The sequence below is a fragment of the Corvus brachyrhynchos genome, unplaced genomic scaffold (assembly GCF_000691975.1).
Source record: "Corvus brachyrhynchos isolate BGI_N302 unplaced genomic scaffold, ASM69197v1 scaffold597, whole genome shotgun sequence".
NCBI classification, from domain to species: Eukaryota; Metazoa; Chordata; class Aves; order Passeriformes; family Corvidae; genus Corvus; species Corvus brachyrhynchos.
In genome coordinates, this window is record NW_008239000.1 from 364702 (window position 1) to 377373 (window position 12672).

At 39.3% G+C, this 12672-nt stretch overlaps 2 protein-coding genes across 3 annotated transcripts in view; one reads left to right on the forward strand and one right to left on the reverse strand.

Moving 5' to 3' along the window:
• TIFA (TRAF interacting protein with forkhead associated domain) overlaps positions 1-1063 on the forward strand; it is a 3501-nt gene extending 2438 nt beyond the window's left edge. For both annotated transcript variants that reach the window (XM_017738974.1, XM_017738973.1), the window contains exon 3: positions 1-1063. In XM_017738974.1, the coding sequence (XP_017594463.1) occupies positions 1-403 (403 nt within the window). In that variant the 3' untranslated portion in view covers positions 404-1063.
• Positions 1064-1993: 930 nt separating this feature from the next.
• On the reverse strand, positions 1994-12076 carry AP1AR (adaptor related protein complex 1 associated regulatory protein; the record flags this gene model as incomplete). The annotated part of the gene is made up of 9 exons (XM_017738975.1): positions 1994-4398; positions 5306-5434; positions 6208-6281; positions 7195-7256; positions 9068-9166; positions 9862-9958; positions 10368-10393; positions 10840-10866; positions 12014-12076. Coding segments are annotated over 9 exons (843 nt in total), but the record flags the coding sequence as incomplete, so codon positions are not given.
• Between the last annotated feature and the right edge of the window lie 596 nt (positions 12077-12672).

The following is a 12672-nucleotide window of genomic DNA, read 5'->3' on the forward strand; positions in this document are numbered from 1 at the left end:
CCGCTACCACCTGATGGACACTCGCGTCTCCCGGATCCAGTTCGCCCTGCAGTTCTTCAGGAAACTCCACACCTCGGAATATTGTTTTGAGATAAAGAACTTGAGCAAGAAAACAAAACTGACTGTCAACCAAACAGAACTGGGTTACTTAAACAAAATCGACCTTCCCTGGAAGTGCATCATCTGTTTTGGGGACTACCAGATCCTAGCAGAGATTCAAGAAGGGGAGTCCATGGATTATTTTGAGATTAATTTACACTTGGCTGAAGCACCGATTTTACAAGAAAGGTGCCTGCCATGCCTGCCATCCTTGCAGCCTGTACCTGAGAATGGCATTTCTCCTTCCTTTTTTCTTTCCCAAGGCAAAAGCCCCACAGAGATTGATGAAAATGAGTTGTGCTAGCGGAGAGAAGGAGACTGGATCAGGTTTTGTAGCCTGCACAGCTTCCAACATAGACAGCTCTCACCTCCGTCCAGACTTCTGGGTGCTCACTGCTGCACATCAGTCTTCTTACTTGGGTGTTTTCAGCACAGGCATTCCAGAACACCGGTCCACTGCCTTCACTGAGTGATTCCTGCCACTGCCTTCACTGAGGCCTAAGGGCTCTCTGATGCCCAGAACTGTGTGGAAGACAGGGGGTCACTCAAATCCACGGCAGCAGGTTCAATCCCAGAACCATGGCCATGTGCCTTGAAGGGGTATTTAACAGGCATTATTAATACAGAAGGTGCACAGCACGGTTTTGGTCCCAGCCAAGTGGTGACACAATGGCTTGTTGCATATTATACTTGGTGCTCTGCTTTGGACACCAAATTCCAAACAGTATTTGCAAGCCTAGGTTGTTACTTCAGAGATTTTGCAACTTAGAAACGCTTTGTCCTTTTATGTTTTTATAAACTTCAAAGCAAGGTTTGGTTGGGTTCTTTTTTACTTATTTAATTAACATATATAAATATTTTGCGAGTTAACTACTTTTGCTTGTGATGTAGACAAACGTAGCATCAATGATCATGGTCTATAAAAATCCACATAAATTTTGTAATAAAAGCATTTGCTTGCCTAGTAAGGATTTGCTCTATTATACAGCTGCAATCCAAAAGAATTGTTGGAGAATAAAATTACTTCCAGGATCATCCAGATAAGAGATTGTCACTGGCACTATTCTGGCCTTTCCAAAAGTGCCATTGCTCAAAGGTAAGAATTTACTTAAATACTTTCAGAAAGTTTTCTACCTCTACCGAAAGCTCTCTAATTAAATTTCCTTATCTTTTAAGTATTTCTCAGGTTGTTTCAGTGAAGTTTTTCTTTGTCAGGGGCTCAGCTTTTCACTGGCATTTGGCTTTTCTGTTTTGTCAAGCATTTTAGTTTGCTTGAAAGACACACTGGAAAGAATCAGATCATACACAGGAGTTGTCCACTTCATCATCCCTAAACATTAGGAGGCATTTCAGCATTAATCATTCCAAGAAAACCATAATTATAACTATGGGGAGGAACAGCTGAGATTGAGGCAACCAACCACAAGCGAGAAAGCCATGGGAGAGGCAGTGAAACTCAAACACAGGCTTATTGTAGGATTTGTCTATTCATCTCATCCTTGACAAAATTACTTTGTTGCCATGTTTTCCACTCTTGGAAGTAGGCTGTGGTTTCCAAACAGCAATCATTTCTACACCTGTATTTACCTGAGGTAAGAGTCAACCACCGAAAATACACATTAAAAAATGAATCATCTCCTACCACGACATTGATCTGACCAGCAGAAGTTAATTTACACAAGGAAAGTTATTTTACCTTTGAAGGGTGAGGGTACAGCTTCTCATTTCCAGCAAGAGAAGGGCTCCATGCTCCAAATTCCTCAGGTGTTCTGTTATTGCAGCTTGTTTGGAGCTTCCCTTCCAAAGCAGCAGGTCTCCAGAATGGACACTGTGGCATTCAGCTCGGCTCTGACATGGCTGCCACAAACCCAGCAACAGATGCAACACTGCCAAATGTAAGACTTGCTGAAAATTTTAATGACTTTTCAATTTGTACAGATATGCATTTTACAGTACTCTTGAATTGTTTCACGTGAGCTGTTTATAGAATCTCTCGATTTCTCAAAATATCCACAAATATGGGGCACCACTTCAAAGTCACTCGGCGTGGTGCACTGAGTGCTGCAAATGATATTATTAACCATGGCTACAGAACATGCCCATCACAGAAAAAGCTGAAGTCAGCCTCCTTTTTCCTAAGTGCTTGTTCATCCTAAGGGCAGGACTATCAGCTAATTGACTTCCTCAAGGCATGGTCAGGACAAGGTCACCTCATGTTCACTGGCCAGGAAAAGCAGTGACCAGTGCAGGGGAGGTGACAGTCTCAGCAGGTAAAAAACATGTTATTTACATGGTGAGGAAGTTGCCTTCCTTGCCATAGGAATATATTGTACAAAGAAGTGTCCAGGAGAAGTCACACAGCAGTAGCTGAGGCCAAACCCAAAATATACATTTGATGTGTACAGATCTTTAAAGCTCATTACAAGTATTGCAAACATAAATAATGGCATGGAAATATTTTCAGTGACACAGCTACAATTGAAATTAAGAGATGGAATGTTACCAACAGGATTTATCCGTTCTCTCAGGTTACTTGTACGTATTTAATCCCAGTGTGCAGTACTTTTGTTCCTTACCCACACTGTAATAACCCAAATATTCCGAATAGTTTCAGATGATCTGAACCAGCGACACAGCTTTCACCAACAAATTCGGTTCTGGTGATGACAGCACAGGTTCATCACTTATCACAACTTGTTCCTTTTACTCCAAAATAAAATTAAACCCCGTTGTACTTTTTTCCACAGAAAAACGAGACAGCCACACAAAATAGTGGCAGAATAGAATGGCTTTACTTTGAAACTTTGGGGAAAGCTTGCGATCTGCAAGTATTTTGCAGGTTCTCTTTTGTTAAAAATTAAGATTTATATGGAATACTGGGGGAGACCACACAGCACAGGACAGCAGTGGTGCAGTCACTGAACACCTCCTTGGATTTCAGCCCGTATTAGCAGGATTAACCATCCACTTTAGAGGCACAGGAAAGACAGAGCACTTAAACACAGTTAAAACATGAATTTTTCTTCTTTCTTTTCAAAATGCAGATACAGAAATTCTTTAGGTTCTTGTTCTTCCCACCCCAGCAGCAGAGCCATCATCCCTCCCCCAGTTTGCTCACTGGATGTTGCTTTCCCGTTAACTGTTCTGGTCCAGTGGACTGATAAATTTTCCACAACTGAAGAATTTTAAGGACCACGTAGCACCAGATGTTGGTCTGTTCAGGGGGGCTGGGAATACAAGACTTTGGTCCTCCCAGTTCTCCACTGGTTAAAATTTCCATTTTATTGACACACAGAGAATCTATTTTATTTGATTTTTGTTTTTCTATCTAGCACACGCTTACTAAGTCTGGCATATTATACAAGACAGTATCTCACCTAACCTGATGAGTTTTACTATGTTCATTGAGGTTAACCGTGCTTAGCATAAAGTAACTAAAAAAATAAAGTAAATGGAAAAAGGACAACACAAGGCTAGGAAGACTTTAAGCTAGACAGGGGAAAATCTGCAATTTACCATGTGTCAAATTTGTTTTGCAGCTCTTACTTTTGCACCCTCTAAACAGCTGAAGAGCAAGTCAAAAAGCACAGACTGGAAATAAAAGTATTTTAAAATTCTTTTCCTATATTCAAGTATTAAATAAATTATAGAAGACTGTTTCTGAGATAAATATTAGGCCAATGATGAATTTTAAAACAAAATCAATAGAAACATCATCCAGAAGAAAAGGCGAGTTAAAATATCTTAGATAAGTCAAGCTACGAAGCTTCAATTAGTGCAGATAATTTTATATTAAATCCAGATATCCAGAAATATACACAATAGAATCATCCCAGTTTTCACAAAAGTGGAGAAGGTAGCTGATAAAATTGCACTTAGTTCTGAATTCCTTCGGACAGCAAGCCATTCCCATTCCTTGCCGATCCGTGTAGAAGAAGAAGGGAAGCGGGTTACAAAAGAGCAAATTGGCTTTGTACATTCCATTTCCCTTTCCAGCATTTGGTCACAAGCAGGGGCCGTGCAGATAGCGTCACTATCTGTCCTGGTGGTCGCAATCCGACAGCCTCACATCCGAGGCCGACAGCTCCAGCACGGGATTGACGAAGCCGGCGTACTCGGAATTGCCGTTATCATCCACCTCGGCGCTGACAAAGTCATTCTCCCACTCGAGCCCGTTGGAATCGTCAGAGGCCGAGGCTGGGTGGCTCCCTGTCTTCCTGCTGTTGAATTTCAGCGCTGCCCGGAGGATGTCCTCCTCCGTCTTGGAGCGCTCCCTCATTGGGATCATCCTGTTCATGCCTGGCATTTTAAGACACATTTATGAGAAACACATCGTCGTGAGTTTTCATCTAACTTCTATGTTTCTGCTAGAAGAAACAAAGCTAAAATGTGGAGAGATACTGGATTCAGTGGTCTAGGAAAGGTCTTCAGTTTGTCTGGAAAGGGGTATTTAATTCCACACAAAATAAGGCAAAATACGGTTCTGAAAACTGCCCGAAGACACCCAAGATTTTACTGATTTTGTCAGTAATTGCAAACTGTCTTGTGAAAAGAAAAAAAAACAGCTATGGATTGGCTAAAAGAAACAAACCCTTGCTTATTTTTGGTGAGCTTTTCAATAGTCAAGGTCTCCAAATTTTATAAGAGCTTTGCAGATTTAGTAAATAAAAGAGAAAATATTGGTAACAATGAGGAAATACAGAAAATATCTGTAACAGCAGCAATGAGGATAGCTGGGATACTCCCTGGAATGCAGATCTAAGTTCCCAGTGAATGTTACAGTAAAAGTAATAAGGGTTTTTTCCCAAAATACTTAAGTCAGACTCCTGACTAACTTCCACATTTGAAAAGGAAGAACAAGCTCTTCCTTCTCCTCCTGGCTCACGAGAGGGCAGCATTTCTTTACCATTACTTTTGTCAGGAGTTTACAAGTCAATTCCACAAAATGCAGGGAAAGGCATTTACTGGAGCATCCAAATAAATGAATTCATTTATTAGGGCTATCTCCACATTTATCAAAATAAGGAATTTTCTCGGTAAAAATAATTTACAGTTTAATCCTTACAAACTTGTCAGAAATTCCATCAGAAATAAGTTTTAAATCACCTTCCCTTTTGAAAACAACAAATTTACAGCAAACATAGCTTAAACTGTCAACATCTTTAAGTTGTAAGTTCTGGATGAAGCTGAAATGCAGGATAAATACCTTCTTCATCTTCCCACTCTAAATCTAAGGAGGTGCTGTCGTCGTTCCCACTCACTGATTTGGTTTTGGTCATCAAGTCACAACTGCTCTCCGTGTTGGGCGTCAGTACTGTGGCATCAGATGAAAGTCCTATTTAAAAGAAACCCATAATGTGTTTTTAATTCATAAGTGTATTTGAATTTCAGGTTTAACATGCAAAAGTAAAATTTTATAAGTAAGCTTTCATCGTGCTTTGTGGCCCTTTAAACCTCAGGAATGTTGGAAAAGGCACGTCATCATTTCAAAGAGTCATCAGTAGCTTATTAATAGTCAGTATCACTAAGACATTGCCTAATTAGAACTAAAAAGGAATTTAATCAGCTGTAAGCTGAGCTTGTGTGAAGACGTGTAAAAAAAACCAAACCCAAATCAACCCTTTCCTCCCCAAAAAAGGAATCTACTCGCAGTACTTCCTGAAACACAGCCATCAGTCCTCCACTTTAATGGTTATCACGTACTGTCACCAAAACTTAACAGATAAAAGCTTCTAAAATTGTTTTCCTCTAAACTGTTAGTGCAATTTTTAAGTACAGGCAGCCAAATTCCCTCTTGCACTTCATTAGGAAAAAAACCTAACCTTTAATGTGATTCTAATTATTTTGCCAAGGGATGATTAAGAAAAGCTATAAACACACATCTGCATCTTCAGTGCAGGGTCTGGTTTTACAAGAAAAGTTCACCACTATCTTTTATCTATCAGATGAAAAAACAATCAGATCTTTCCATTACAGATATACGTGTACACATTTTATATTTGTGTGTGTAAATATAAAACTATAAATAATCTAGAAAAAGAAGCAGCACTCTGTGCTCCTCAGAGTCCCTTAACATTTAAAGACATGCATAAGGAAAGGCAGGCTTACTGCTACTTCGGAAAGCTTCATACTGGAATTTTGTATTCCTTAGGAAAGGATCGAGATCTTCCTCTGCCACAGAGCTGCAAGAACGAGGCACAATTTTTTAGCTTTACAAACCTCCAAGGATGCCATCAAAAACATGTTAATGCACATGCCCCCCAGCTCTGTGCTACAAAGCACATACAGGCTGAACCAAATTCTTTAGAAAATTATCTGCAAAATGCCTTTCTGTTCCTATTCATCACATCCTCTCCCAGTCTGTGTTTCTGCTCAATTTTTATTGGTATTTTCAGTAAAAAAATTAATTAACTTTGGTCTCAAAACAACTCTTCCCCTCTCTTCATCACTTTAGATAAAATCTCCTTAATTTTCAATTCATTTTTTTAAAGTAATGTATTCAAACCCTGCTCCTGCAGTCCTTTGTTTTTAAAATCTGGCTAGATCCTGCTCAGTTTTCACAGCTCCTATTCTAACTGCTTCCATAGCAAAATTCCTCCTGTCCCTCTTATATTCCATGCAAGAGTTTTTTCTAAACATGAACACCATTCCACTCTAAATTTCTCCACTTTTTTTTTTAGCTTCTTTTTCCCACCACCACCACTGAACACAGAAGGTGGGAATGAAGAGACTTCAGCTATGAATACATAAAATATTTAATAAATAAAAATAATTAAGAATATTAATGAAGAAACAGACTCTATAAACCATTTAAATAGTGTGTTTCTATTGGGTTTTTCAAACAGGGTTCTGAACAATACAAACATTTTTATATTAGCTGAGATTCTACATATAAGCACCTTTTTAAAATAAACCACTGGATTTTGCGTGTGTGTAAATACATATTAGTGGCTGGAAGTAGCATTGTATGCAGTGGTCTAATTACTCCAGTGATAACCAGAATGAATCCAAAATACCCCCTAACTTTCCAGATGAGGAACAGGAGTACAAACAGTCAAGGCTCTCGATCAGCATGAGTAGAATTTGGTCTCTTACCTCTGGAACTCTCCATTATTAACAGCGTGTGCTCTCTGCGTTATCCTGTGCTGCCTACGTTGCTATCAAGAGAAGTGAATTGTTGAAAAAGCTGAATACTCAAAACAGAGCTCTCAACACTTAATCCTATTTTATGCACCCCCAAAAACACCCCATCGGTTTTTAGAAACATGTGGACACCACCTCAGTCGTGACTGCACCTGTCTTGTCTCCTGTCTCCTTAAAGTATTTTCAGTGCACAACTAACACCTGGGTGATGTTTGATTTCTTTTGCTCCGTGCCCAGAACAGCCACCCTGCCATTTAAAAGATAAATATTTCCTACAAATCCTTTCATCCCTGTGCAAAGCAGTACTGCCATCTCCTCTGGCTGTCTCCATCAGCACTAAGTGCTTCATCTATATTAATAACAGCTTTGCTGCCTTGCAGGGCCAAAAGTATTAATAACCCTGCTAATGTCAACTTCAGCTTCATCTGAGAATTGCTCTTTGCTTTGGGTGTGGGGAGGTAACTGCATTGGATCTAGCGTTTTTCATTCCCAAGATGATGGTGGGTTTGTTTTTTGGCACATTTTACGTCTTGGATATTTAAACAATAACGGGGAGTGCAGAAAAAGTAGAAATCTAATCACTGTGGTGATTAGAGGGGAAAAGACTTAAGAATGCAGAGAGAAAGAGACAGAAATTTGGCACAACACAGTCAACAAATCTGTCAAAATCAATTACTGATACATGCAATGATTTTCTTTTAGGATTCCTATACCCACATAATATCCAATTTAGATTATCTCCTCGTTCTGCCAGGTCACATCCCAATATCCAGTACTGCCAGTTCCAGGACACACACATATATTAAAATTCCCCGCTGTTACAGACCCTGACATTTAGTAGGGCAACATCAGCAAGCCAAATGAGCTTTAAAGGAGGCCATACTTCCAAGGAAAAAGCCATTTTCCCATTTGTGCCCACAAACAGCAGAGAGATGAGTGATGCATCCAAAAATAGCTTCCAGTTTATCTAGAAGGGCTAAGTGCTTGATGCATATCTGGACAAAAATGCTTCCTTAAAATCCTTATAATCCTTATGAGTTTTGAGGAGGGTGTTCGTGCAGGAGATAAGTGGTACTAATTTTACATGAAGAGGAAACTAAATCTCTATAATCCATTCTATCTTAGGTCCTGACAAAAAAAGTGCATATTAGAAACACTGCAAGACAAGAAAAATAGCATTTCTTGCATAGAACTTCTACAAAAACCAGTTAATGCCATTAAAAAAAGTCTACTTTTGCTGGCTTTATATAGACCAAAAGTGGTAAGGAAAAAAAGGCAAAAAGGTCAGAAAGAATTAACCCTCCCACACCAAATGGCAAGGGGAGAGAAAGAGAAACATGAAATGAGAGCTATACTTAGTGACAGAAAAATCAGATGAGAACTCTAAAGCAGGGTCAACACAAACCACAAAGATAAGGAGCAATACTGTGCACAAATATATAAAGTACATTTTACAAGTCTGTATGATGTCACAACGTGTGCTTAGTTTCAGGGGGTTTTTTACCCAAAACCCATCCCACATCATTTTACACTTAAGATCAGTAACTTCTACATATTATATAAGAAGAGTGTTAGGCTAATTATAGATTAAAATTATAACTCATTCAAAATCTATACTCGTCGACAGAAGCTGTTTCAAACAATTATGGTGATTTTCAGCTGTTCCAACCAGCTGTACTTTCAGATCTTCCACTTCTTTCTCTACTGTACAAGCCAAAGCCATTTCCTCGTTAGGTTTCCTGAGATGGAAAGGATATTGGGGAAGTCTGCATACATGGGAACAGGACAGAGGCTCTCATATATATTGGGGTCTTTTTCCCCTCACCTCCAAGAGCTTTTTCTGCTTTGCTGCCCTGGCTGCTTCACGTTGTGCAGCATATAAAGCCTCCTCTTCTAGTCTTAACTTCTCCTCTTGTAAGGCTAACTGTATATGAACAAAACAGTAATGGTTAACAAAAGCAGAACCTATCTATCTTCCTATCAATAAAGCCGTCAGTGCAAGAAAACAAAAGAAAAGCAGCTAGAAAATCAAAATAAACCAAAATCGACTACAGCTAAAGCATTAACTGAATTTAACAGCTTCCCTCCCCCCGACCAAACAGCCCCAGAAATTTAGGTAGCTATTAAATAAACATTTATTATTAGTGAATTGCTGTAATGCTTTTTCTATTTTATTATAAACTGCACAGTGAAAGATTTAAAGATTTTCAGTTCCGTAATTCACTGGCACTTGATTAAAGTTCATTCAAGTTCTACATTGCATTCCACATCATATTCCATTAACTGCTGCATCACTAAAACAGAACAACAAATTATGTGGTTTTTTTCCTTAGGAAAAGTTGTGGAGAAAACTGAGCACCAGAAAAGTTGAATCAAGAATATTCCCAATTTGGTCTTGCATTAAAGAAAGGGTCAAATTTAAGAGATCCTGGTCAGAGACCCAGCCTATTCATTCCATTTTTCAGCTCAGAGGCAGAAGGAATCTTGTAGACTAAAAGATACTAACTGATGAACAGAATCCAATTGTTTTGTTTATATGAGTGGAATCTCTTGGTGTCCATGGCTGATCCTAACATTTTTGGAAGAAAAACTATCCCTAGTGTCACTGTAACCACTTACCTCTGACTGAAGCTTCAGATCAACGACCCTCTGCTTTTCAGCAATGGAGTCGTAGTGTCTGTCTTTCAGGTCTGCAATTTCTTCTTCAGTCAGAGGTCTGGGAGCACGGGAGAAACACAGAAAAGCTCCATCTATTATTCATGCATGACAACCCTCATTTGCACTTGAACATATCCATGTGGTTTTTCCTGGCCGCTCCTTTAACGAAGATCCAGCAGGCTGTGCTTGTGGCCTGTTCCTCCTGGAAGTTCCAGTTCACTCCGGACAATGCTGTCTCTCCTTACTCTCACGACATAAATTATTTATATCTTTATAGAAATTGTATTTTCAAAACCATCTTTGCTAACAGAACTACTGGAATAGAACCATTACCATCACTGCAGTCTAAATCTCACTTTTTCTTCCTTAGTTGTTTTTGTCCCTTGTTTTTCCCCTTACTTCATTTTGTTTAATATTCACAGTGGTGGAGCAGAGGGAAGGAGAGGTCCTCAGTCTCAGAGTCTTACCTGTGACTGCTTCCTGGGCTTTCCCCCTGTTAAAATAAATAAAAAAGAAAAGTCTGATTTTTGTAGACAGAGCACTTCCAAAACTTTCCTTAGCAAAGCAACCCAGGTCCATTTATGTTCTCAGACTGAGGGCACTTGCTGAGTCTTATGCAAGAGTTATACCAGGAGCAAATTCTCCTTTAAGTCTTCCCAAACACAGTTTTTCCCCCCACCTCTTCTCTTCTTTCTTCCCAAAGTCCACAGTGCCCCCTTCCTTAATGGGTTATTTCCCATACTCCCCAAAACCAATCTCTTCTCTTAGATCTTTATCCAAAGTCCAAAATTCATATTCCTAGTACAAAGAAAACTGAAAGTAAATAAAACCCCGTGATTTAAGTCTACAACTCAGCTTAAAGTAGGAGGAAGATTCAGATCTTGGAAACATTTTTACAGATTGTACGAGCAGGTTTCACACAGTGCCCCTGGTACTCACCTCATCACTTTCCACCAGGTTCTCAAACTGCAGAGAAAAAGAAATAAATCATTTTTACAATTCATTGTAACAAGTCACTAAAGGCATGCAGCAAATATGATTGTGTATTTTATGTGTCTTGTAAAAACACTACTCCAATTCTAACAGCGGGACTATACCAGTATTTATGAAAGCCCCTACTTTCAGAGGAATTTCATTTTTAGAGTTGGGCCTATCTTCTTACCAGTGTTTCTTGTCTTAAACATTACATTTTCCTAAAAGGAGAAGAGTCCAAATTAAAAAACAAGCATTCTGAGCTGCACAAACTCGTCCAGCAGAAGTTCAACTGTCCCATTAAAAAAAAAAAAAAAAGAAAAAGGCAAATAGAAATTCTCTGTATTGTTTTCAGTATAGTAATCTCAAATCTAGTCCATCCATCAGACACAGACACAGAGGTCAGTACCTACAGCAAGACTCCTCACTGACCTAAGAGTTTGGGAGGAGAACAACACCTCCTTTTCCCTGTCATATTTCTGTGGCAGGAACACTCTCTCAAAACGGGAAGTTCCGCACCAAAAGAGATTTCCCCCACCGTACACATCTAAGCCCTTTCTCCACAGCCAAAGCATTAATTACAATAATTCATGTTATCCTCAGTAATGGGGGCAATCTGGCTGGTCTAGGACTTCCAGAGCACAGGAGCACTCAGGGAAAGGAAACCAGGTTATTCCTGGTCAACCTTACACTACCCTTGGCAAAAAGGGCTTATATCTGGAGGCTGGGAAGGGACCTCTGTAGTGAACAAAGTCGACTACAAATGCAACAAACTGTAAGGTAACCCCATCAGAGTCTTTTTGTACAACCTGATTTGTGATGCTGCAATCAAGAACTGAATACTCTGCACTTACACAAGCAGCAAAATCCCAAGACAGCAGAGAGGAGATGGAACAAGCAGCCTGTGGAATGCTCTGTTGATGAGCATCAGAACACCACAGATACTCCTCTTCTTTCCAAATGGTACATCAACTTTTGAGGTGCAGTAAGAACCACTCTCTTTCCACCCAGTGCAGCAACAATTTGGGCTGGAATATCCCAGAATGTTTCAGTGTTCATAAACTGCAAAAAGTGTTAAAGGCCTTGCTAGGATTCAGCTTTTCCCACTTTTCCTTAAATTGCTAAAAATGTAAGCACTCACCTCTATAGTGAAGTGTTCTCCTGTTGAACATGTTCTAAAATACTTGGATCTGGAAAAATAAGTTTACAGTTAGACTGCAGAAGAATCTTCAGTACACAGCAGAAAGTAAATGAGCCCGAGAATTTGAAATAGATTTTAAAATAAGTTAAATATAAAATAATGACAAAGTCTTCACATATTAAACACATTGACTTATTAACGTGGGCTCTGCATCGCTACTGCAGCAGGAAGAGGCAAAAGCATGTAAACATCTTCTGCAGAACTGGGGAAAAAACTAAAACCCTTGTGAGATGAAATCATTTGTCAGGACGCTGGACTTGACATTGACAGAGTATTAGCGTGTTCTGCAATCCCTTTAATACGTTTTTCCTGGAAAAAACATTGTTCCAGGCAATTCCTGAAAATGCTCTCGCTCATCATGCTTTCCTAGCATCTCCTACATCATCAGTGTTAAACAATACATTTTATTTTAATGGCTTGGCACACCTAGAAGGCTGAGCCTCAGAGAAAAACATCCACTGAGAGATCAAGGCAATACTTTTAAACTACAAAAATAAAAAAAAATACAAGCTCTAATTTTATACAGGCAATTGGTTTCTTCCTTGATTCTTTAATCAGAACTCTTCCTGTTTTATTTTAATGCTTTTATAGAGGACAGT